Here is a 27,766-nt window from a genome sequence, read left to right as displayed (position 1 = left end):
ACCGTTTTAGTAAGATTCAAGCTTGAAAAGACCTATTTCAAAAATAGGTAGGTTTGTTCCGACACCACCGTTTTCCGGAAACGACAGTGAAGGGGTTAAGGATTGAATGATATACTACTCGAGTGTCATGATATAAGGCCAACAACGTATGGGCGCCATGTAGCGGGAATTCCTCTCTCCTACAGAACTGTGCATAGAGATTTGGAACCTCAGTGAATTAGGATGGCCCAAAACTCGCATCAGTACCCAAAATCCCCTTACCGAGCTAGCTACAGTGTCTCATTGGTCATAACAAACTCCCAATGTTTAGACAAACCAGAACATGAACTTAGAATACCTCAGGTATCGTGGAACACATGAACACTCTTTCGCTTTATAATCATTTCAAACCAGAACGTGGAGTAAATGAGGACACGTGCATATTTGAAATATTTATTTACTAATGCAGGGTTCTCAAACGCAGTATCTTATATAATACAAGCAAACATATTAAAAGAAACAAAGTTATCAGCATAGTTACTAGTCCATAAAAAGCGAACGGTGACAGCATACTAAGATGCTGAAATGAATAGGAATTAACAACACCTATTTCTCACCCTCCCTAATTAGCATATTATATTATATCTATGAAGGTCTCTTTTGGGTTTTAGCAGGGTGGGCCCATACCTCAAAATCTCAGTGGCAGAGGATCACATCATCTTCCACCAGCTCTCTGCATGCGAAGCACCATCAAGTGTGTAATGTGTGTTTGCAGCAAAGCAATATAAAACCCGCTTAGAGCCAGATTTTGGCAGCAGCTGCATTTGTGTTATGTCTAGGAAGGTGCGAAGATCAGACCTCACAACAACACTGTGTCGAGTTATCCTTGGAGGCTTCAGCACTCACTGTGCAGACAGTGTACCAAGCAAAGCTGATATCAGAGCAATAACATATTATTTCTCAAGTAAATCACAACGCTCTTCCAGGTTGAGAGCTAAAATAACAATTATGTGTTGTGTGCAAAATGAAGCAAAAGGAAAAATGGCGTTTAAACATTTAATAAGCTCATGCTAACTTAACAAAGTATATAGAAAAGAAGTAGCTATATGACAAGTGTTCTTGATCAAAACGTTGATTAAGAATCGTGGACTGCACATCTTGTTTAAACCTAGATATGCGTGTCTGCGCAGTAGAACGCTTGTATTAACTGCACCCGCGCTGTGTTGTCTGCATCAAGAGCACACTTTATAGAAGTCTTTGTGATTAATTTTCCCTCTTGTATGAGGTCACTAGCCTTAGCCTTATACTGATCGGGAAGATGTTGAATGAGCTTTTCAAGCTAATCGTAATGAGCCCTATCATACCTGACCAGTAAAGCTTGGGTATTGGCAATGCGCCAGTATTTTGCTGCTCATGAGGCAATGTGTTTGCCAGATGTGTCTAATGATTTAGACTCTTTATCTGGAGGTGGGGCATCCCCTGATAGTTGAGAATTTGCAAGTTTACGTGCATTTGACACCACCAATGAATCTAGAGGGAGCTGTGCTTTAATATAAGCTGGATCGTTGGGAGCTGGCTTATATTTTTTCTCGACCCTGGGCTTGAGAACTCTAGCCATGACGGGATCTTTAAAAATGTTAGGTGCATGTTTGATTATACCCTTTAGAATGCTTTTTGATTTTTGTGATTGTGTGAACGTCTCTAACCAAAAATCATCTTCCTGTGGGTCTGAATGTAATTCTACCCCATGATATTGTGCAGCTCTGATCATCAGCTGTGCAAAACCTATGTCGTCATCTGGGGGAGATGGCCTAGATGGGTAGGAGTCTGGATCGGAGAGATCTGGGACATCTGGTGGATTATCATAATCCTCCCAAGGATCAGGTGGTGGGAGAGTGGTGTCATCATCATTATCCTCTTGTGGGTTTTCACCCCCACCCCCAAGATAATGATTATCATCATCATCTTGTGGTGTAGGTGAATATGGAAGCACTGGAGAGTGTGCTGGAGAAAGTAGTGTAGTGGGGATATTTGGAGGGGAGAAAGGTCTGACTGGAGAAGTTCCCATGTCTCTCTTCTTTAAGGGTACTTTGGGTTCTTCTGAGGAGTCCAAAGGTCTCTTTTTTGATAGAATTGTTTTGATTTTACCAGTTTCAGGGTCAATATAAAGGGTTTTTTGTTTTGGGTCCACTGCATCTGGTTGAAATAGGTCTTCTAATCCAGTATCAATGTTCGGCACCAATGATTTTGGTTGTTTTGGCCTATATTCCGAAACTTTAGGAGGAATCTTAGTGTCCTTTTGCTTTGGAGGATCTGTGGAGTCCGAGGACTTTTTCTGCTCCGATGATTTTTGGTCTTTTTCGGCTCCGAGGACTTGGTGTCTTTTTTCGACTCTGAGGGTTTATCCTGATGGTGTTTCGGGGCCAACTGTTTGGGTTTCGGTACAGAGGATGGTAGCTCTATACCGATGCGTGGCTGGCTTGGTCCAGAGTCGCCAGAAGGCTTGTCTTTGGACTTCAGAGCCGGGCCCGAAAGCGGGGCATCAGAAGTTTTGTAATGGTGTCGACCTGAGCCAGAAGGCTAAGGTGTTACCGGAGCCTTATGGTTTTGGTAAGAGGTAGGGGTATCGACATCGGTACTCCCGGTTAGTTGCCCTGGAGTAACCGTTTCATTATCGGCCTCTGATTCGTTGGCCTCGTAGACACCGATGTCCTCATTTTCTGGTTCTAGTTCCTCAGGAGCAATGAGGCCTGCATCGAAGATGTCGTCCGGCACTAAGGTAGGGGATCGAGACATTACGTGACGTCGAGCCCGGCGATCATGTATGGTTTTCTTTGATCGGAATGAAGCGGAGGCCAGGCAACCTTTGTCCTCGTGTTCTGGAGAGAGGCAAAGGTTACAGACCTCGCGGAGATCAGTGTGTAGGAATTTAGCACCACACAGGGGGCATTTTTTGAATGGAGTTCTTTCCATTAACTGTAGGGCCTGATAGCGCGGATAGGCCCAACAGCCCGCGCCGACGACCGGAATCGAAGGTATTGAGATTTGGGTTGGATCCGTGTAGAGGAGCGCAATCGAAAACAATACTGTTGAGCGGTGAAGGATTGCACGTCGAAGGGGAATCGAATACGATACCAACCCGGAGCGCAGCCGTTTACATCCGAACCCGATGGCGGAAAAAAACAATCTGAAGATGGAGTAGATGCCCATGCGCACTATCACCATAAGGAGGAGTCACCTATCCCGTGACTACAAAGACTTCTTCGACAAAAACAAACTGCAAACATCCGAGCCAAACACCAGATGGCCATATATGCCAAGGTATACAATCTACAACTCATATGCCTCGAACATAAAATTACATTTGAGTGATCAGAAAATCTAAGGGGAGAGTTACCTCCATAAAAAAAATGAATTATGTAAAGCAGCCCCATTGCATGGGTTTTACCCTAATATGAGTTGCATTATCACTACCGATGCAAGTGCAAGAGGCTTTGGGGCAGTTTTGACTCCAAAAAGATAATGAAAGCAAGAAGACCACTGTGGCGTTTGCATCTCGGTGCTTTCACCAGCTGAGGAACTTTACTCAGTGGCAGAGAGAGAAGCACTGGTTGGGGGTATGGGGATTAGAACACTTTAGCAGTTTTGTATGGGGCTTAAAGGTGCTGGTCACGTGTGACCAAAAGCTGTTGACCAAGTTACTTACCACAGAGGGATTACTTACTGCCACGCCTCGGATTGCGAGGTGATCTATAAGATTGATGGACAATAACTACAAGGTTCATTATGTATGTGGAGTGAAAAACGAGGTGGCAGACTGTCTTAGTAGACTTACCTTGTCAGTGAGAGAAGGGAATTAACAAAAGGGCAAAGATTGGGAGGTGACTTGGATGAATGAGGAGGAAAAGAATGAGGTATCCATTAAACAATGGGATGAAGCATTGGATGAGGTTGTCACATTGCAGAAGATCAAAGGATATGTGGTTAAGGGATGGAGATAAAGGACATTTTGGAAGAGGAGTGTAGCACCTTTTGGGAAGTGTGTGATAAGTTGTCTGTGGAAGGAAAATGCATTGAGAGGGGATAAGATTATCCTACCCCGGTCATTACAAAGTAAAATTGTGGAATTATGTAATGACGGCCATTCGGGAATTGTTAAAAGCAAGAAGGTGGTGAAGGAAAAATATTGGTGGCCAGGTATAGATGGAGATGTGGAACGGGTCGTGAGAAAATGTGTAGAGTGTGAATGTGCAGACAAGTCCAAGGTGTCTTTGAGGCAACCTATGGTTCCAGTGGAATGGCGCAGGATGGGATACCATTGGGATAGATATCAGTGGTCAATGAAGATGGTAGATGCAAGTTTGTTATTGTGGTCATTAATTATTTTTCTAAATGGTCAAAGATTGTTTTTGTGGATGCAGTCAGTGCAAGACAGAAGTAAAATCCCTATATGAATTGTTTCAGAAGGAGTTATTACGGATAATATTCCACAATTCTAGTCTGAAGGGGTTCAATTGTTTTTACAATACAATGGGGTGGAGTATAAGCTTACCTAAGTTTATCATCCAGAAGGTAATAGTGAGGTTGAGGGATTCAACCGAGTTATCAAGAGTGCTCTGCAAATGGAGAGTACTAGAAGAACGAATTGGGTGGTGATGGTAAGGAAGATGATTTGGATGCATTACATCACTTCTGAAGTGACTGGGTATAGTCCTTTTACCGTTATGCAATGTAGAGTGCCCTTTACAAAGGACACCCAAAGGTGGACGGAAAAGTCTAACACAGGTTCAGTGGTCGCCAGAGGTGGTGAGGAAAAATGTTAAGGTGGCACACGATAAGCATAAAATGCAGTGGTTCCCAAACTATTTCGACTTCCGACTCCCTTGACCCATTTGCCATTGACTGTGGCTCCCCACTGTTACTTTTTTGGGAGGGTGGGTGAATGTAAGCCCGGCCTCAGGAGTACTTGCATTTTTCTCTAGGAAAATAATTGGAATGAAGCAGATGAAGGTATTATAATCATATAGGCAGGGTGTTTTGTATAGCTAAGGCAGCGCCGCTAATAAAATAATCCTAGTTACACTCCTTTGCCCATGTCTTTTTTAGAGTACCCACTCAAACTTTGTTATCCTAGTTACAGTGCTAGATAGTACTCCTATGCACGTAGACCCCATTGCCAAAGTGTTTCTGTGCTTGAAGAACATTTGCATGCACTTTTATTTCTACCCATGTCAAACATGCCAACACACCTGTTTCAGCAGCGTGACTCACGATTTTTTAAACCACATACAGTTTTATTTTTGCTGTCTTCTCCCTAAAATTACCTCCATATAAAAATAAAATACATTCCCTTGATTATTTTTTTAAAGCCCCCTCTTTCTTGCTTCCAAATGTTGGCATTTTGCTGTATATGGTGTTTTACTTCCCTGTGCTCAAGGAGAGAGCAGGCCTGTCTGGAAATGTGTGTTTACTGAAAGAAATGTGTACTGGAAGGACCTATGATTCAAGTACAAATGTCAATACTTAATAATAATTAATAGACAGGACAACTGTACTTTCCTGATAACATGCATTGGTGTAAAATGCATTTGGGGAAAAAAAACTATTTACGAGTCTAACAAAATAAATCAGGCATCTTCAGCTTAATTTTGGGAGTTTTGGAACATGGGCATCCAGTGAAACTTGGCGGTCATCTCCCTCGACATGCCATCAACTAAGCACTACGTTTACTGCTTTAGGCATGTCACTTACAAATAATCGACATCATGCATTTAAGTCAAATTAGTTTAACTGAAGCCAACAGACCCTTCAACATTAAATGCATTAAAGTGTTTGGTACGTGGTTCCCCTGGCTACGTTTGACAGCTCCCCAGGGAGCCACGGCGCACAGTTTGGGAACCACTGATAAAATGTATTGTGATGGTAGGTGTGGTGCTAAAGAGGCAAAAGTGCAAGTTTTTAGGTCCCTGGAGAGTGGAAGAGGTGTTTGTGAATGCGGCCATGATGAGTGATGGAAGGGTGTGGTGTATGAGGAGGATAGCAAAATGTAACAAAGTGGAAGTTGAACAAGATTACAGAAAAACAAATTTTGGATGGCTGGATGAAGAAAGGTTGAAGGATGATGAATTGTTAATAAGTAGGAGCGAGCAGGGAAGTGAAAGTGACAGTGATGTGCAGGTGAGTGAGAATACTGAAGGGGAGCAGGAAGGTGTTGAAGGTGAGACTAAGAGTTTTGAAATGGAATGTTAAGAAATTTTAAGCAGGAGTGGTCGGTAGTAAAAAAAATAACTGCCGTACCTGGAAGAATCTGTCATTTAATTCCATTATGCAGTTCTTCAAATCGTATTATTCTGGAAGATGGTGGTGAGGGGTGGGGGGGTTAATGTTATTGACAGAGTCGTTCTGTTATATTTAGGGTAGAAACAATGTTAGGCCTTAGTAGTTCTCTTTAGTGTTGCAAAATGTTGTTTATGTTATTTCTTTATTTTGAAGGAAATGGGATGTGTTATGTCTTTAGATTCTTGACTCATGAACAAGTCAAGAATCTAAAGTGGAATTCAGAAAGGGAGGTTAGGGACAGTTGACTGGTATGGCTGCGTAGGGCTGACATGCTTTGTATCTCCAGCTGTCTCCCGTTCAGAAAAGGGGGTGGTGGTGAAAAGAGAGTCTGAATTAAGCAGACCACTCTTACCCAGTCCAAAGATCAGGGCTTGATCCATCACCGTTTTTTAGCTCAGAACTTGGCTATATGCAAATTAGTCTGACCCTGGCCCAGTGCATCATGGGAACAGGGCAGACCAAACTACCAAGCCAATTCTTATACTGAGAAGGAAACAAGCTACAGGGGACCAGTTTCTGGCATTTCAGCCGTCTTCGGCCCGGCTTGCTTGAATCCTGATGGTGCAATGAGCTAGGGACTCACATCTGAGTATACCCTTCCACGCTTATGGTGGACAAAAATGATTCAGAAAGGGGGGTGGTGATGAACAGAGTGTCTGAATTAAGCAGACCACTCTTACCCAGTCCAAAGATCAGGGCTTGATCCATCACCGTTTTATAGCTCACTGCACCATCCCAGCTCAGAACTTGGCTATATACAAATTAGTCTGACCCTGGCCCAGTGCATCATGGGAACAGGGCAGACCAAACTACCAAGCCAATTCTTATACTGGGAAGGAAACAAGCTACCGGGGACCGGTTTCTGGCATTTCAGCCGTCTTCGGCCCGGCTTGCTTGAATCCTGATGGTGCAATGAGCTAGGGACTCACATCTGAGTATACCCTGCCACGCTTATGGTGGACAAAAATGATTCAGAAAAGGGGGTGGTGATGAACAGAGTGTCTGAATTAAGCAGACCACTCTTACCCAGTCCAAAGATCAGGGCTTGATCAATCACCGTTTTTTAGCTCACTGCACCATCCTAGCTCAGAACTTGGCTATATGCAAATTAGTCTGACCCTGGCCCAGTGCATCATGGGAACAGGGCAGACCAAACTACCAAGCCAATTCTTATACTGGGAAGGAAACAAGCTACCGGGGACCGGTTTCTGGCATTTCAGCCGTCTTCGGCCCGGCTTGCTTGAATCCTGATGGTGCAATGAGCTAGGGACTCACATCTGAGTATACCCTTCCACGCTTATGGTGGACAAAAAGTGATTCAGAAAAGGGGGTGGTGATGAACAGAGTGTCTGAATTAAGCAGACCACTCTTACCCAGTCCAAAGATCAGGGCTTGATCCATCACCGTTTTGTAGCTCACTGCACCATCCCAGCTCAGAACTTGGCTATATGCAAATTAGTCTGACCCTGGCCCAGTGCATCATGGGAACAGGGCAGACCAAACTACCTAGCCAATTCTTATACTGGGAAGGAAACAAGCTACCGGGGACCGGTTTCTGGCATTTCAGCCGTCTTCGGCCCGGCTTGCTTGAATCCTGATGGTGCAATGAGCTAGGGACTCACATCTGAGTATACCATTCCACGCTTATGGTGGACAAAAATGATTCAGAAAAGAGGGTGGTGATGAACAGAGTGTCCCGGTAGGAGGACAAAATGAGCCTTCCACTTGTCCTCAATTCTATCAAAATGCTCAGAGTATCTGTTGTTAATGGCAATGTAGCTCACTAGTCATCTGCCACTTTCCTTTCATTATAAGAACAGGTCTGCAGAGATGTTGAACAAAACTCTGGTGTTCACAAAGTTCAGAAAGCACCCACTCTTGAATAGGTCATCCGTTCTTACGCAGCTCCCCTCAAGACACCTTGACATTGCGATGTCATACGTTTCACAACTAAGAATTATGTGATGGCACTGATATGCTTAAGGGATTAAGCAAGCCGGGCCGAAGACGGCTGAAATGCCCGAAACCGGTCCCCGGTAGCTTGTCTCCTTTCTGGTGAAGAATTAGCTTGGTAGTTTAGTCTGCCCTGTTCCCATGGGCCAGGGACAGACTTATTTGCATATAGCCAGGTTCTGAGCTGGGATGGTGCAGTGAGATAAATAACGGTGATGGATCAAGCCCTGATCTTTGGACTGGGTAAGAGTGGTCTGCTTAATTCAGACACTCTGTTCATCACCACCCCCTTTTCTGAATCGTTTTTGGCCACTATAGGTGTGGCAGGGTATACTCAGACATGAGTCCCTTTCTCACTGCACCATCAGGATTCAAGCAAGCCGGGCCGAAGACGGCTGAAATGCCAGAAACCGGTCCCCGGTAGCTTGTCTCCTTTCTGGTGAAGAATTGGCTTGGTAGTTTAGTCTGCCCTGTTCCCATGATGCACTGGGCCAGGGACAGACTGATTTGCATATAGCCAGGTTCTGAGCTGGGATGGTGCAGTGAGATAAATAACGGTGATGGATCAAGCCCTGATCTTTGGACTGGGTAAGAGTGGTCTGCTTAATTCAGACACTCTGTTCATCACCACCCCCTTTTCTGAATCGTTTTTGGCCACTATAGGTGTGGCAGGGTATACTCAGACATGAGTCCCTTTCTCACTGCACCATCAGGATTCAAGCAAGCCGGGCCGAAGACGGCTGAAATGCCAGAAACCGGTCCCCGGTAGCTTGTCTCCTTTCTGGTGAAGAATTGGCTTGGTAGTTTAGTCTGCCCTGTTCCCATGATGCACTGGGCCAGGGACAGACTGATTTGCATATAGCCAGTTCTGAGCTGGGATGGTGCAGTGAGATAAATAACGGTGATGGATCAAGCCTTGATCTTTGGACTGGGTAAGAGTGGTCTGCTTAATTCAGACACTCTGTTCATCACCACCCCCTTTTCTGAATCGTTTTTGGCCACTAGGGGTGTGGCAGGGTATACTCAGACATGAGTCCCTTTCTCACTGCACCATCAGGATTCAAGCAAGCCGGGCCGAAGACGGCTGAAATGCCAGAAACCGGTCCCCGGTAGCTTGTCTCCTTTCTGGTGAAGAATTGGCTTGGAAGTTTAGTCTGCCCTGTTCCCATGATGCACTGGGCCAGGGACAGACTGATTTGCATATAGCCAGGTTCTGAGCTGGGATGGTGCAGTGAGATAAATAACGGTGATGGATCAAGCCCTGATCTTTGGACTGGGTAAGAGTGGTCTGCTTAATTCAGACACTCTGTTCATCACCACCCCCTTTTCTGAATCGTTTTTGGCCACTATAGGTGTGGCAGGGTATACTCAGACATGAGTCCCTTTCTCACTGCACCATCAGGATTCAAGCAAGCCGGGCCGAAGACGGCTGAAATGCCAGAAACCGGTCCCCTGTAGCTTGTCTCCTTTCTGGTGAAGAATTGGCTTGGTAGTTTAGTCTGCCCTGTTCCCATGATGCACTGGGCCAGGGACAGACTGATTTGCATATAGCCAGGTTCTGAGCTGGGATGGTGCAGTGAGATAAATAACGGTGATGGATCAAGCCCTGATCTTTGGACTGGGTAAGAGTGGTCTGCTTAATTCAGACACTCTGTTCATCACCACCATCTTTTCTGAATCGTTTTTGGCCACTATAGGTGTGGCAGGGTATACTCAGACATGAGTCCCTTTCTCACTGCACCATCAGGATTCAAGCAAGCCGGGCCGAAGACGGCTGAAATGCCAGAAACCGGTCCCCGGTAGCTTGTCTCCTTTCTGGTGAAGAATTGGCTTGGTAGTTTAGTCTGCCCTGTTCCCATGATGCACTGGGCCAGGGACAGACTGATTTGCATATAGCCAGGTTCTGAGCTGGGATGGTGCCGTGAGATAAATAACGGTGATGGATCAAGCCCTGATCTTTGGACTGGGTAAGAGTGGTCTGCTTAATTCAGACACTCTGTTCATCACCACCCCCTTTTCTGAATCGTTTTTGGCCACTATAGGTGTGGCAGGGTATACTCAGACATGAGTCCCTTTCTCACTGCACCATCAGGATTCAAGCAAGCCGGGCCGAAGACGGCTGAAATGCCAGAAACCGGTCCCCGGTAGCTTGTCTCCTTTCTGGTGAAGAATTGGCTTGGTAGTTTAGTCTGCCCTGTTCCCATGATGCACTGGGCCAGGGACAGACTGATTTGCATATAGCCAGGTTCTGAGCTGGGATGGTGCAGTGAGATAAATAACGGTGATGGATCAAGCCCTGATCTTTGGACTGGGTAAGAGTGGTCTGCTTAATTCAGACACTCTGTTCATCACCACCCCCTTTTCTGAATCGTCTCCCGTTCAGGGCAGAATAAAGAAGTTATTTCTACATTTCCAGAGTGATGTATTTTCGTAACAATTACTTTAGTGTTACCTTTGAATTTAGATCCTGATGTGATAGCAGGGTGCTTTCTACTAGCTCTTCATGCTGCCTTTGATGTGAACACAGGGCACCAGCTTTATCAGCTCTTGTCTCTGTAATGCTGTTGTCAATTCCTTTTAGCATGGTGGCAAAATAACAATGGATTGGAATGCTACACTGAGCAATTCCCAGTGGTTACACAAATTGCAAGCATTCCTCCCATCACTTTTTGTGTGTTTGATATAACAGTGTAAATCACAGAAGGTATAAGGGTTTTACACCAGACATCATCCCCTAGTCTGTGTTATTCACATTTTTCTTTATCCCACTCTAGCATGCATCGAGGGGCAATAGGTCAGCCCACTTCAGCCATTGGCTTACTTCACTGTGGGTTACAGCAGCCTTCCCTTTTACAAGGAGTACATCCACACACAAAGTAGTTCCCTTCAGTGCTAGAGACTTAGTAATGTGTGCTTTTTTTAGACCAACTTTTTTTTTTGTCCTTAGCCATTTTTTTTATTTAAAAGATTGACGAGAACCCAGAAGCTACCCCAACAACAAAGTTTAGCAAAAACCATAACAGAAAAAAACAAGGGTTGCCAGGCTAGTGGCCAATGCCAGGCCTTCTGGCTTTGCCAATGCTTGTTGGACCTGATGGTGCTTAAAGAGTCCAAACTCCGATTTTAGAATTGCAGACCTTGCAAGCTCCTCGGCCCAAAGCATGAAAAGGTCATCGAGTCTGTTTCTTTACATTCTGTCATTTGGAGAGTCAATGGAAGAAAGAGGCATGGTGTGGAGTGAATTACAAGCAGTCTTACGTTGCGTGCCTGTCTGAGTGTGCACATGAGCTTTCTGTTGGGAAATTGACAAACCGACAGAAATAAAGAAGACTAAATATCCAGTTAATGTTTGCACCAGCTAAAGCTGCTATACGAAAATTATACTTCACCAGTCAGTTATTTGTCCATTGCCACCAAAATGGAACTAACATTTAGGTTGGGGAAAGATTTGGGAAAAGACACTATACGCAAATAGAACGGGTTATTTCACAACTATTGCCCAGATGTTAGAAAACGATTAAATGCATGTTGATGCAGGCTATGATCTTGGAGATTTATGAATAATACTCCTTAAAAATGGAAAACAGTTCGTTAAATTAAACAGACTACTTTTGATCATTGTAAGGAAAATACAATTTTACAAAAAAAACATAAAACGTACAACGTTGAATACGACCAGAATAAATTAACCTACTTCTTTGAACTCTGCTTTTAAAACAGCATGCCCCAAATTTGACTGCCATTGTAACTTTCTGCCACTGTGTTTTCCAAGATAAAACGTCTTAAATATTTCTTGAAGTTTCACCATCTTGAAAAAAAAGAAACACACAGTCATAAACACCAAGTACATTGCAGTTGTGATACATTTTGAAACATATACGAACAAAACAATTAATTACAAATATAATGCATATTTTTTGCGTATTTTTTGTTGTTGCAGTCTACAGGTTTTGTTCGCTTCACTATGTATGTGTGCCGTAGTTTAAGTGGGGTGCTGATTTTCAAACGTGGAGACTTCTGTTAACGGACATTCGCACTTCACCAAAATGTTGAGATTTTTTTTTAATTACCTCCTCTCGATGAGTCTTATAAATAGTAGCAAGCATTCACAAAACCAGTCAATATGTCTCGCCTTACAGAGCAATTGGTTCTGCCAATGCCTTTTGTTCATGTACAGCGTCATTATACAAGTGAACGTGTGTGACCATGCATGCGTGCTTCCAAAATGAGTGCTTCTTTAAAAAAAAAAAAACATTTAATAACCTAAAACAAATCGGCAAAAACGAAGTATAATTTTTTTATTATTAGAAAAATAGGACTGGTAGGTGGGAACAACAGAGGAGTGCTAGGTGGCGGAATTAGTGGGCAGTGGCGGTGCGAGGGGAACAACAAAATATGAGAACCCGCATCGCAGGAGATGGGAAGAAGCAAATCAAAGCAGCAAGAGCAACATAGAGAGCAGGGGAGAGGAAGAAAAGCGGGGATGGAGCAGTGGGGAGAGAGCCCATGAATGATACAGATGACAGACAAAATCAAAGAACGAGGGGGAAGAAGGATACAAGAGAGGAAACTGAAAAACACATGCACTCTCATGGAGTGCTTAAGCAAAATGAAAAAACGTATTTCCCTAAAAGTGAGCAGTGGAAGGACATGAGTAAAGAAGGTACACTCCAGGGAAGGGAAAAAGACAATGTGTAAGAAAGCCAGTAAGAAAGAAAGCAAGCAAGTGACCATAAAGCTAACCAATGGTAAGCAATGGGCAAGCCTTAAGCCTACCACAAGTTCTTGATAAGTTGGCAATGGGTCTTATTCAACCAGCCAGTTGCACCGACTGATAGGCTGGACCTGAAAATGTGAAAAGCAAAGTAAAATTGCATAAACCTCAGCAGGGCAGAGTTGGAAACCAAAATCAGTCACGGCAAACATATTCAAACTAGCCCCAGAATGCATGAAGCAGAGACTATTATTGGGTCATGGAAGCATGGCCCGGTCAAGGCAGCCATTAAGAAAGCAGCCCTATAGCTGGGAGCTCACTGGGAAAATGCCAGTGCCAGAATGGCGAGTCCTGCCCTGAACACCATGATTAACAACAAAAGCGGTTCTGTTGGGCGGCAGCAAGAATTGCTTTGAAAGAAGGCTATATCAGCTCATAACACAAACAAGTTAACCTCTCTGAAAACAACTGAAGTTCCCAAAGTTTTTATATAATAAAAGACAATCGCAATACACAGGAATTACTTCATTCCATTTTAGGTTTCAATAAGACAGGGAGGGGGAGGGGTGTTTTCTTTGTTGAAAGGCCAGTGTTCAGAGTTAGTTCTCCAAGGAAACAGATGGTTACTATGCAAGTTCCTGGAGGTATCTTGACCACTTATGAGCATCAAGCACAATCCTGACAGCTCAGACGGCGCTCTGACATTGCAGTAATCGCCATCGTTACTACCCCAGCCCGCAACATTCGGGGTTGACCTACTTGCTCCCCTCCAAATTTATTCCCGTTTTACCAGACCCTTATGCCCTCCCCCACCCCTTGTCTTGATAAAGACCCGCCGCGACCACCAATTGGGGCGCAATAGGGTCGAAACGTCGACGCTCATAATTGGTTAAGATACCTTCAGGAACTTGCATAGTAACCATCTGTTTCCTTGGAGAACTAACTCTGAACACTGGCCTTTCAACAAAGAAAACACCCCTCCCCGTCTCCATTGTATAAATCTGTATATACGTCTTACTAAATGTAATGCACTAGTCACTTTGTTCACCACAGTCACTCATCACATGTTTTAGCATTTATTGAAACCTAAAACGGAATGAAGTAATTCCTGTGTATTGTGATTATGTCTTTTATTATATAAAAACTTTGTGAACTTCAGTTGTTTTCAGAGAGTTTAACTTTTTTTGTGTTATGAGCTGATATAGCCTTCTTTCAAAGCAATTCTTGCTGCCACCCAACAGAACCGCTTTTGTTGTTAATCACGCTTACCCAGGTTCTGAGGGACACAGGGTTACCCCTTTTATCTAAAACAAAAAACTGCCCTTAACACCAGCATTGTACAAAACCTTTGATAAGCTTTGATCACCTCATTTATGTGCAATGCTTCATTACTCCTAAGAGAATTTCGTAAGCCGTACTTAAATGATGCCATTAGTTACAGGTGGTGTGCTCTAACGCTTATTTTTTAAGCACCAGGACTTATTTTGCACCTTCAGATGTTGCACTAAAGTAAGAGAGAAAAAAATATAAAAGCGAGACTGCAGAAGGAATAGCAAAATAGGAAAACAGCAACAATGAGAGAAAGTAGGGACGAAAAAACATGCAAGAGTTAAAGATAGAAAGTGAAAAGTGTATGAAGAGGAATTAAAACTAAGCAGCCTTCTCCATCAATATAGGCGCTCTATCACATGATTGCTACAGAAAGGTTTTCTTGGCGCTCATGATCAATAACAGTTTGATGGTGATCATTAATAATATTCATTAACAAGAGGAATCCATTAGGAAGTGGGTAGAAGGTGTCCCTACTGTGGTTGGGAACACACTAGTTGTTTTTAGGTACCCCTCACACACCCACAGGCCCCTTGGTGTCATGCTTCATCATCGGGGTCCTCACACCCCTCTATGGGATGCGCCATGCTGCGACCGACGGTTGCGTGGAGCACTTATTTGACTATGTGTGGTTTTGGTGAGGGAATTAATAAGTGAGTGCTGTGGTGGGGTTTAAATAGTGAGTGGGGTTTAAAAAGTGCCTGGCTCGTGGGGTAGCAAAAAAACTAAGTGCTCCCATGCAACCGTCGGTCGCAGCACACTGCATCCCGTAGAAGGGTGCGAGGACCCCGATGATGAAGCATGACACCAAGGGGCCTGTTGGTGTGTGAGGGGTACCCAAAAACAACTAGTGTGTTCCCAACCACAGTAGGGACACCTTCTACCCACTTCCTAATGGATTCCTCTTGTTAATGAATATAACTCCGGGAGAACGAATCCATTTTAAGGAAATATTCTCTCTCTCCCCTTTTGTTGAAATTGATCATTAATAATAGCCAATGCTGGGAAACACGCATAAAATGAATGTGTACCCAACAGGTTCAGCAACGAGGGAACTCGTATACAGCGCTCTATGTACGAAGAATCGTCTTGATGCCAGGTAAGTCTGCAATAAGGCATCCGGAGCGTCTGAATGACTGATATTGATCACACCTCTAAAGTCAGAGGACCTGCTAGTACAGCAGATGCCTGGCCCTATACTGTTGATCCTAAATGTTGCGAATCTTTTATGATCAATTGGGGGAGCGTCTTACAGTCATTAGGTGTAACTCCATTTCCTAATGAGGTTAAGCTTGAGGACTTTAAGTGCCAACATGGGAAAGTTTCTCCTTCGAAGAGAGAGCAGAGCGAGCTGTCTTTTCTTACATTTTAGCAGCACAGCCTCAAGCAGGGCCCTTTGTTTAAAACTAGCAATGTGAAGACAAGCTTGTGCTTTAAAGAAAAAGATAAACCAGAAATTCTGATGGAGATGAAGCAGCACCATAAATGTTGTCATCTGTTTATAATTTTTCCTTAGAAAAGAAGAACAACATGGGGCACATTTAGCCCACAAACCTCAAACCGCTGCAATCAACTGTGTAGATTTCCTTAACTCGAGTATTTTATAACTACGTTCTTTTTAACCTTAAGTGTGTTGTATTTGTGCCAGAGCCCATTTTAAGCAGTTTTGTGGCCCCAGGCAAGATTTGAATCTATTTTTTATTTTTAGATAAATGGAGCCCTTGTGACACTTAACTATATTGAATTAAAAGTTAAACTTGCAGAAAAGGGGTAAGGCAAGAAAGGGCTAAAGTTAAAATTGCTTGGAGCCCATCGGCTAAACAGCATAAAAAGAAAGCTTGTACAAGCATTGATAAAGCTATTTCTTTATGCACTGGGATCATTTAGATGTGTTTTTTTCCATCAAAAAAACAAAAACAATTATAAATGGAATTCAGTGTCTTAAGAGCCTGTTCCTCCCATTGTAGGAAACATGCCATACTGGTGATGTTTAGTGGACTTGTACATAATAATACTATAAAATATACAAACATAGGGCTTGAAATTCCAGACGCATTTCCTCATCCCATTCCATAACTGGCATTAATGTAATCTTTTTTAATGCAACAGGCACTGAATGCCTCAAAGACTGACGGTTATGTTTGATAACGCTGGACTGAGGTGCGAATACATCCTAAACTTATAGGAAGTGAGAATCCCCAGCCATCAAATTAAGATTTTTTTTTTGTAAATTCAAACTATTAATACTTTTATTACTGCAGTTAATCTAACTATTCCCTGACTTTACCAGTAGGCCCCTTGGAGGGTGGGGGCCCTAGGAAACTGGCCACTTTGCCCCTATCTTAAATTGGCTCTCATTTGTGTTTTCGTTGACAGACTATAGACAGCAAACACAAGGAGTTAATGGACGGAGCGCTGAAACTTTCCAGACACTCACCTCAGTCAGAGATCAGAGTTGAATCAATCATCGTTCTTCAGCTCACTTCGCCACCCCAGTTCAGACCCAGCTATATGCAAAACAGTCTTGACCCAGTGCCTCATTGGAACAGTCCAGCCCGAACTGCCAAGCCGGGTCTTCCCCGGACCGTAAACAAGTATCCTGGGAACGAATATGGACAGCACCATGCTCCAGTTTCAGCATTGGGTTTTTGATTCAAATCTCTCAGGAGATCAATAAAAGCATAAAAAATGCAATGCACAGGGAGGGGGTGAACTGGGTAACATGAACGATGGCCGCATCTTTATTGCGCTCTTTAACAAGTGGGAGCCTTATTATTTTACATCTGTACAGCAGAGTTCAGAGCAGATAAAATGTATGCACCACCCTTTGGTAATAAACCGTGATGATCCCAGCAATGCACTTTGTTTTACCTGCGCAGGGATTATTATTGTTCTGAGGAGTAGCCACCATTTTATGACGCATCCATGGCTCTACCTAATAAAGGTTTTTGCCTGCTTGTTTTCCATTAGATGGTGGCTAATTGCTACCTTCAGCTATTGGTAATACGCTTTGTTTTATGGATGTGCTGAAACAAGACCGTTGTTTTCTAATGCACGCCACATTTTTGTATTTTTAAAATATATTTTATTGGCATCTGCAAATAAGCGTACAGCGAGATACGCACTAAATCTTACATTTATTAGCATGAATAGTTAACGGATACAATACGCTTTCATTTATGCATACTATCTTCAAGTTCTTCTGTTACAGGTTTCCCAGACATTTTATGTGCAACATAATCGCAACGTAATGTGTACAAACGTAACAGATTGAAAACATTCTCCAATCACTACTGGTAGAAGCTTTGTTGTGTGTATGTGTGGAAATCTCTAGCCCCACACTACTTTACGCATCAGGTTCCAGGGGACTGTTACACTCAGTTATAGTGGAGTGCAGATTAATTTAGGAGAGAAGACTCTTGTACATGATAACCAGTCTATTGGTATTCAGTTACATCAAGCAGTGTATATGTACAGCGTTAAGGTAAGTCTGCCTCCCATTGTGTGCGAAGTTTAGATCGTGAACCATCCTGTGGTGTATAAAAGCTGTATAAAGCCATTTGATATCTCCCGTATTGTGTAAAGCGTGAAGAAGAGCATGTGCAAGTGGCTCAGAATTCCATATCTGCCAAAGCTCTTGTAATGAGCGACTAATTCGCTGGGATGAAAATAGTTGCCCAGTCGGGATACCAGTGGCAGATGGTGGATTTTAAACGTGGTGAGCGGAAATTCTACACCTGAGCATAAAGCGAAGCGAGTGAGAACTTAAACAGGAGGGTTCGGGGGATTCTCCCACCCTAAGAACATTTTTTGAAAAATGTATTCAAATGGTGGATTGTATGACATGCAGTCACTCATTGAAAACTTTGTACTTCAGTGTAAAGAGCAACGGCCCAGTGTGCAGTGTTTTCAACTAGATTTAACCGCACACATAAATATGCACTGATAAAAGAACAATAAGCACTTGGTTCAAAATATGTATTTGTGTACAATACGTTTTGTTAGCAATTGCTTTTTACACTTCTGTTGCCCGTTTCAGCCTGGCTACACAAAAGAGACTTAGACCAGAAGTAGACAAGCATACTTCCTTAATGTAAGTGGGGACACACTCTAATTCTGCCAATACCCACGTATTGCTGTCCTGACATATAGCACAATGTATCCTAGTCATTTTCAACCAAGATACTCGGTGCCTGCTACGACTGGCAATGTATTTGCCATGCTTCGTCTCCGCAGAAGCCATCTGAGCATTGCCTGCTTTTGTGCTAATTTTTCTTTAATTCAACTTATGTTTTGTGTATGCTTACCCTTGGTTTTCCACGAATGAATGAATGAATGAATTAATTATTAGGCATTTATAAGTTCAGGGTTTTCATCAATGTAGATCAATTTACTTTCTATGAATGCTACTTTATCCTGTTGTGCGTTTTTCTGTTGTGCTTTGAAAGGACATGCACTGCGATGGCGTAATTCAATTAACTTTTAACTAAACTTGTACATAATTTTATGAATTATACATTTGATGTATTGTATTTTTTTTCAAAACCATTTTTATTAGAGGTTCAATCAAGTGCAGGCACAGCCCTCCACAGTCAGGAGGGGACTGTCATCAATAAGCAGAAAAAGTCACATGTAAGGCATAGCATCGAACCCCTCATATGTAGCAATTTTAAAAAACAAAGGACATACATCGATCCACCACCCCCCCAGAACTCCCCCCAACTCCCAACTACAGCCCACCCCTTATCCCTCCCTAACCCTGTGCACGTGATCATTAAGCAACCAGAATGAAAGATGTACATAGGTGGGGCCGGCCACCGGCCTAAGGTGCAGGGTCCACATCTTGAGGCAATGCATCATCCAGGTCCATAGGAGGATCGAGGGGGAGGCCCCTATAGTCCGCCCACCGTTTCCATATTTTGAAATGTTTGCGGGGGCATCCCCGAGCCTCAAAAACAGGCTGCTCTATTCCCATGATGAAGTCCAGGCCCGCCTTCCAGGCACCAAGGGGAGGGGCGCGCTCGCTTTTCCAGGCCTTCGCCAGGTCCCTCTTTGCCACCACCAGTCCCAACAGCAGCAGGTGGCGCTTGTAGATGTTGCCCCCAATATTTTCCAACACATGCAGAAGGCCCAACCGAGGCGTACGGGGCAAGTCCCATCCCAGCACCTCAGACAAGCAATCCCAAACCCCGGCCCAAAACCGAGTCAACCGCTCACAAGACCACACAGTATGAAAAAGAGTGCCCCTCTCCGAACCGCACCGCAGACATTCCGGGTTTGCAATCAGGCCCGCCCGCCACAGTCGCTCCCTCGTAAAGTAAGCTCGATGCAGATATTTGAATTGAATAAAGCGGAGGCGTACTGCAATGGCAGTCCCCCTGGGGGATTCTAGGGCTTCGCGCCAATCATCTTCGTCCAAGGGGCCGACATCGGCCTCCCACTGGGCCTTCAGCGCCGAGAGCGAGGGGGAGCAGTGCGTGACCAGGGAGCGGTAGATCTGGGAGACTTTTTTGGCACCCAAGTCGCCCATAAACAGCTTTGCTTCTATGGGACTGAAGTCCGGGAGCTGCTCCAGCCCCACCAAGCTAGGAGTAAGTGCATGGCGGAATTGGAGGTAGCGAAAGAACTGGGACCTGGGCATGCTGAATTCAGTGCTGAGCTCCTGAAAGGATTTAAGAGTGGTGCCGGAGAGGACATGCCCCAAGGACGAAACTCCGATTGCGTCCCATCCGTCAAAGCCCTGCAGCGACGCCAGTGCCGGTAGCAGGCCGTTACGCCACAGTGGAGTCTCCGCCGTCAGTCTACCCCACCACTCCGTGCGGGGAAGGGCCCTCCGCCAAACGGCAAACACTAGCTGGGTAACACGTGGGAGCACTCGTCTCCTCCTGGCCGAGTACAGCAGAGTGTGAAGGGAGGCATCGCCCATCAGAATGTGTTCCAGGGCGTAGGCCGGGTCACCACGGTCCCCATACCACCACTCATTGAGCACCAGGAGATGGGAGGCCTGATAGTAGGACAGCATATCCGCGGTAGCCAGGCCACCGCAGTAGGTAGAGAGGAAGCACGTGCGGAGCGCCACTCTAGAGGCACCTCCTGCCCACAAGAACCTTCCCAGCACTGAGTCGACACTGCGAAACCACTGCGGTTCGATCGGGTAGGGATGATTCTGCAGCTGGTAGAGAAGACGGGGCAAGGCCACCATTTTGAAAATGGCCGACCGGCCATAGATGTTAAGGGGCATACGTGTCCATGTTTTGATGTCCAGCTGGACCCGGTCCCAGACCGGTTGAATGTTCCGGCCCCATGCCTCCGTAGGCGAGGCAGAGAGAAAAACTCCCAAGTATTTCACTCCCTCCACTGCCATCCGAAGGGATGTTGCCCATTGAAGGTCTACCGCACCATCACCCAGCACCCAGAGAGTCGATTTGCGCGGGTTAAGATAGAGGCCCGACACCCGGCCGAAGCCCTGCATCAGCTCCAGAACCCGGGGGCCCGTAATTCGAAGGTCGGTCATAAAGAACAGCACGTCGTCTGCGATGTATTGTATTTTAACATGTTCCATTGTTCTTTTATGATTATTGTTCATTAATTTGAATAAAGATGATGACGAAAGATGATGAACAAGAACCTCTAAACAAATTGGCTACTCATAGTAATAGCACATTATTGAAAATGTTTTACAACATAGTCTGAAAGGCTGGCCTTTATATTAGACTTTAGTTTAATCATGTAAAGAAGAATAAGCAATATAAATCATAATAAAGATGCTCACCTCTGGTGTCAAGTGGACCTCCATAGCTGTATAGGTTGGCCAGTATCCCATCGTAAGGATATTTACTGTCAGCTCTATTCCACCTGGATAACTTTGGTTCTGCATATACTATGAAAACAAAAACAACCATGTGGCAGACATAATTTATTAACAAGAGTTCTCAAAGTCTTAAAAAAGCCAAGTTCAGATATTAGAAATCATAAAAATTTACGTGGAAAGCTACATTATCAAATACAAATCTGTAATACTCAAATCAGCTATGGCGCATGACATGAAGTCTGCGCAGAGCTAAGGGTGTAAGGAAAAGGCACCAAAATGTGTGGACTTGAAAAATCAATACAAATTTTCTTCTCAAGAGGTGCTAAATGAGCCTCACTCTCACAAGGTAGAAAACGTACAACATTTCAGAAAATGTTCATATATTTGAATAATATGCTTTATAAGTATGTTTAACAGTATTTGTTCCTTTATGAAAAGTTAAGGTAGGGTACATGCAGACTGCACTTTTCCCTGTCTATTCTTTGTCCCGATTTTACATTTCTCTTGCTTTCACTGAAAAATCAAATTTTACTTTATTGCGCTCTCGCTCTTTCTCTTGCACTTTCTCTATTCATCTCTGATTGACTATCCTCACTTCTCGATATGTCTACTATTATATTTAGGCTTATGTCATATGATCTACCCATAATGCTAATGCCCAGTTCTTCTTCACAGATACCCGAGTCATACATTCATCTATGCAGATCATAATTGGTGAGTTACTTATGCCGCCCAATTTGAAACCTCTCTTGCCTTGACCATTTATACCTGGAAATACTTTGCCACACTTTATTTAGTCTTCTGTGTCTAATATTATAGCTCCTAGATGAAACAAGGACAGTAAATGTGGCTATGCAGAGAGATGGCAACATATCTACTGCAAGCTCCCAGCACTGTTCGCTCAAAACCCCATGCAGGCGGTAATTTTAAACATCCCAAATGCATAATGGATGAAGCCAATGCTACCTGAATAGTTTGAGGGTCTGGGGTGGCCCGTTATACAATATATGAAGGTGTTCCCTCACTGATTTGACTTCCAGTGCAGTAGCGAATCCCAGAGGCAAAATGGCAGCAACTGCTCACCAATACAAAAGTGCAGAGGAAGCCCAGTTGACTGGCCACTCTTCTGTAAGCCAAATTCCAGCCTTCTAGTGGTCTCTGCTGATTGATCAGCCTTAACAGGCTGCTTTGTTTAGATGATAAGTTACCTGGCCGTAGCAGAGGTAATCTGATATAGAGATCTCTGCAGCTGGGGCGAAGGGATTCTTTAGAGGGGGATGGGTAAATCAAACTGAGCTCAAAGAGAGAGCAGAACAGTAAGGAATGCCAGGCGTACCTACCCCCACATCCCATGCCCCAGCCAGATGGCAAGCTTCAGATACAAATTTGCTGAGGTCAGGTCGAGAAGAGCTAATGGAAAGGAACCACTGTGGGTTGGTTTAGCTAGTGCTTACTCTTCTGGAGAGAAATCATCCATTTGTTTTTTTTATTGTTGAGAGTTCATTACACAATTCTTCATATACAAGAAAAAAGTGCTTGCAGTACTCAGTTTTGATTGACACATATCATCCAACCAGCGGAATCAATCAGTAAAAACAAACAATATATTCCAAACGTGTCACTGTGGGTAATACTAAAAGAACACATAAAAAAGCCACATATTGCACAGTTTCCTTTTAATAGCTTATTTTATCTAATCTAATCTGCTAGTTCGCTTCCTATGGACTTCCAGAGGTTCTAAAACTTTGCGTACGCGCCCGACCTTAGAGCGTAGCGTCTCTCCAGCTCTTTAACTTTATGCAGTTTAGACTGCCAACAACGAAAAATAGGAATATTCTCACTTCGTCAATTCTGAAGAATTAGTGATCTTGCCACCAAGGGTAGCATATAAAGACCTTTCTATAGTATATTATTCACCATTGTGTTTGGGGAACACCCAAAGGTTGCAATATATCGATCGATAGTTATTGAGTGTCCTAAATTCATTCTACAGTATTTCTCAATTTCTTCCCAAAATTGCCTAATCTTTGGGCAGTGCCAAACAATGTGGGTCCATGTACCTCAATCTTCTGCAGAGCATCAAAAATATCTATCTTCTTTCTGGGGATAGATTCTGTGTAGAAAAGACAGAGTCCTGTATAGTAGCCATTTAGTGTAAAATTGCATTCTCTTAAAGTTGGCGCCTCTTGATAATGTAGTGTTAAATTTATTGATTCTATTCCAGACCACCCTTGGAATATTAAGGCATTCTTTCTCTTGCCATTTGTCTCCGGTGTTTTTTCGCACACCTTTGAAGTCTTATGCTCATTAAAAAAATTAAACCAACTACTTATTGATCTCCGTCTACTGTACCTAGCAGAGTCTCACTTAGTTCTAGTCTTGCCCTTATTATGGACGGATCTATATTTTCTAAAAAATACCTTCTTTGAATAAAAGACCATTTAAGCATATTTATAGAATGGCCATACTCTATCTCAGTCCACCTTTTCCAAGTATCTGAGATAAGAACATCTCCAACATATTTATACCCATTCTCCTCCCATTTCTTTAAAAACTGGGATAGATCAGCCTACGTTTCCCGACATACAGGTCGGCCAAACAAGTGGAACTATTTATCCAAGGTATTTCATAATGCTTAAGCAGTTGGGCTTTTTGTTTTAGAAACCACTGGAAGATCTTGCAGCACAATTTTTGGGGGTTCTTCACCAGCCTCATAGGATCCAGAATGTTATATTTCTTCAGTATCCTTATTATAAAAATATTATCCATACCTAGCAGTTTAAGATAGTTAAAATACTTGTTTGTGCTATGTGCAAAATTCGCATGATAGTATTCACTCAACTTAGGAAGAGCTAACCCTCCCTCTTTGTTTGGGTTACTTAAAGTGTCTAGTGCTAATCTCGTTACCTTGTTGGCCCATATAAAAGATGAGAGTAGACCATCTATTTAAAAAAAAAAAGTAATTTGGTGTACACAGGGGATTGCCGCGAATACAAATTTAATAATGGTAAAATTGACATACGTATAAGTGCTGCCCGTCATTTTATTGAGATTGGAAGTTGATTTCATTTTGCAAATAAGTGCTTAACTTTTTTGCACTAGGGGGACATAGTTTAACGCATATAGTTCATTCACATTTTCTGACACAAATATACCTACATACCTCTTGGGCTTCATATTATATAATAACTGAATGTTTGGTAATAATGTGTGGTCTAAGCAGTTGCAAAGTAAGATTTCCGTCTCAGCATTATTTATTTTGTACCCACCCAGTGCTTGAAATTCCGAAAAAATTGATAACATTTCCTTTTGAATGCTTCCTCCCGGTTTAAGAAAAGGAACAATATCATCAGCATATAATTTTATATTAGACATGCCTTGCAAAGGTGCAGTTTGTAGTGTTATTTTTCTAATGGCAATTGCCAGGGGTTCTATAAATAGGGTGGAAAGAATTGGGGATAAAGGACACCCCCGCCGTGTACCCCTAGTTATTCTACAACTACCTACATTTCTAGAATTAATTATTAATTGTGCTGAGGAATTCTTATATAGATATTTCATTATATGTATAAACTTTTCCGAAAACCCAAATCTAGCAAGAATTAAAAAAAGGCATTCCAAGGACACCAGATCAAAAGCTTTCTTGGCGCCTAAACACAACACCTGTGCCTCTATTTTGTTCTGGGTAAAATTGTCCAAAGCTTCTATTAAATACTTTATATATATATATATTTTTTTTTTGAAGTTCAACAAAATCTTTATTGTCGTGACTTAGGCATAGTGAACACAGCCTTTGGCCTACAACCCTGGGGCCGGCCGCGATTTGCAGAATCTTAGTATCAGTTAACAACACAGCCTTTCAGCTGGCAACCCGGGGGTCCAGCGGCGTATCTCCAGTAACGCTACAGTAATATATCTTGATTATACGGAGCCAGCTGAGTGCTACTTCACATGCAACTTCATTTTTGGGGGGTGTGTAGCCCCTTTTTTATTGAACATTTAGAACAGTAAACCTATGAACTCCTGGGCAATTCTACACTCTGATACCCTTCGTGTGTAGCATGGTGTATGTGCATTCAATACTGGCTAAGTCTGTTGAGCAGTGTAGGTGACCTAGTAGACATGTGGCAACAAGGGCGAATCGAATAATGCAATGGTAATCTATACCTCCACTGCATCCCCCTCAATACTCAATAGGTAGTCAGTCAAATAACACCAATAGTTCTTTGAACGTGAGCTTCTGGGCAATTCCTCCTCATACGTTAGCAGCGTGTCCTTGCAATACGTCAGGTCCGTTAGCCATGCCTTAGTGTCTGGGACCGGTTTCCCTTCCCAACACCTAGATACTTGTCGTTTCGCAAGTAATAGCGCTACAGCACAAAACTTCCGCTTCCCCGCTCTAACATTGGGTAAGAGACCTAATAGACAATTTTTTATAGTACACTCTACCTCGATCCCCACCATTTTACTCAAAGTGGCTGTGATCGCACCCCAATACGTGTTTATCTTTTGACAATACCAAGCTAAATGGACAAAATCCGCCCCATCGTATCCACAACGCCTACACCTGGCATCCTCGCGTAACCCATATCTATGCAACCTTTGCGGTGTATGGTATGTTTGATGTAGGTATTTGAGATGTGTGATACGCAGGTTTCCATTTGAAGTGAGCAGTTTGAGGAGCGTGCAAGCAATAGACCATTCACGCTCTGTAAGCGCTTCCGGTAACGAGTCGTTCCACCTCTGCAGGGCCCTGTCAGCGTTGTGTGGAAGTTCACTTTGTGCCACCTTGTATAATCTGGAGACCAGATGGGATGTGTTCGATTAAGTTATTATAAATTGTAGTGACTGCAAATTTGGCGGTTCTACTGGGTAGTTCGGGTATAGTTCCTGAATCGCCTTCTGTAATCTAAAGTGTGTGAATCTGAAAAGTAGTGTTGGGTTACTTACATAGGTCAGATCATCAGCTTTGCGAAAATTCCCTTCGAGATATAGATCCCCAAATGTGTCTATTCCTATGTTTTTCAGTATGTCCATCCCTACTTTTTCGTTAGTCACCGATATGTTCGGGTGGAAGTGCAGTGGGACTGCCGGGGCATATAACGGTAGCTTGTGAGTCATCCTCCCCAGTGTTCTCCATGCGTGTGCAGTGGTGTCAACCGTGTTGATATCTTTTGAGTGTAGCGGCGGGCGTTTATGCGTTATTATCGCCGTCAAGGGAATCGGTGCTGCATCACCCTCTTCCACCGCCGTATGCGTGAGATACGGGGTGGTATGATACCAGTGTGACGCGTATTGGGCCTGGGCACACAGATAGTAGAGTCGAAAGTCCGGCACACAAAACCCCCCCCTTTCATAGGGCAGCGTTAATGTGTGTAGGTCTATGCGTGCCTGTTTACCTGCCCATATAAGCTTGAGTACTAGGGATGTTATGTGCGTAAAGATTGCTTTAGGCGGCGTGATCGGTATGTTATTGAATAAATACAACAGCTTCGGGAGGACACTCATCTTGACGATTGCAATTCTGTCCGCCAAGGACAACGGTAGTTGTATCCATCTTGCTACTCTATCTTCCAGCTCTGCAATCACCCTACCATAGTTTGTCCTGATCACTTCTTCGGGGTCTCTGCTGTACCATATTCCCAGGTAGCGCGTGGGGTCGGTCTGCCAGTCCAGTGGAAAGTCAGGTGAATGCGGCGCGGTGGAATCCGTGAGTGGGATGATTAGTGATTTCTCCCAGTTAATCTGTAGCCCAGAATGGCGTCCGAATTTCACATACTCACGCAGTAATGGGCTAAGATTCTGTTCAGGGTCCCGCACATAGAGAAGCATGTCATCCGCATACAGCGAAATATGCAGGGGCCTCCCGGGGAAATGCAGAGCTGAATGATTATGTGTCTGTCTAATTATGCACGCAAGTGGTTCCAGGGCCAAGGCAAATATTAAAGGCGACAACGGACACCTCTGTCTAGTCCCTCTCGCAATATCAAAAGGTGCCGACATATATCCATTTACTCTCACTCTTGCTACTGGCCTCGTATACAGAAGAGACACCCAGGAGATATACCGTGCCGGAAATCCCATCCTCTGCAATATCGTGAATATGTAGGACCATTCGATGGAGTCGAACGCCTTGGCTGCGTCAAGCATGACGGCAGCCGCTTTTGTCTGGGGGTTGAGGTAGTGAGATAGTGCAAATAGCGTTCTCGTATTGTGGGATGTGGCTCACGTCGGGATGAACCCCGCCTGATCCGGAAGGATCAAGTTCGTCATTAGGGGCTGCAATCGCTCCGCTAGGAGTTTCGCTAGAATTTTGGAGTCCACATTTAAAAGGGACAGAGGACGATATGATTCGCAGAGTTCTGGTTGCTTACCAGGCTTTAGGAGAGTAATGATCACCGCCTCTCGTAGTGACGGCGGTAGTTCCTTCTGGTCAAAGGCCGCGCCATACATCTCAACCATGTGAGGGGCAAGGATATCAACAAATGTTTTATAAAATTCACAGGTGTAGCCACCCGGCCCCGGCGCTTTCCCGTTTGGTAATGCATGTATAATGGCGGTCACCTCTTCCACTGTAATCGGTTGTGCCAGGTATTCGCGCTGGTTGTCGGACAACCACGCTATAGCTATGTCATGTAGGT

General features: G+C 43.8%; 1 protein-coding gene across 1 annotated transcript in view; it reads right to left on the bottom strand.

Moving 5' to 3' along the window:
- Positions 1-27,766, bottom strand: part of LOC147697921 (cullin-4A) — a 625,511-nt gene that overhangs the window by 237,473 nt on the left and 360,272 nt on the right. The window contains exons 15-16 of the mRNA XM_086934608.1: positions 21,087-21,194; positions 11,966-12,079 (exon numbers count right to left, since the gene is read on the bottom strand). Of these exons, the coding sequence (XP_086790734.1) occupies positions 11,966-12,079; positions 21,087-21,194 (222 nt within the window). The remainder of the gene's footprint in view (positions 1-11,965; positions 12,080-21,086; positions 21,195-27,766) is intronic.

This window comes from Lissotriton vulgaris, chromosome 8 (genome assembly GCF_964263255.1).
Source record: "Lissotriton vulgaris chromosome 8, aLisVul1.2, whole genome shotgun sequence".
Classification (NCBI taxonomy): domain Eukaryota; kingdom Metazoa; phylum Chordata; class Amphibia; order Caudata; family Salamandridae; genus Lissotriton; species Lissotriton vulgaris.
This window is presented reverse-complemented; position numbering and strand designations above follow the sequence as displayed.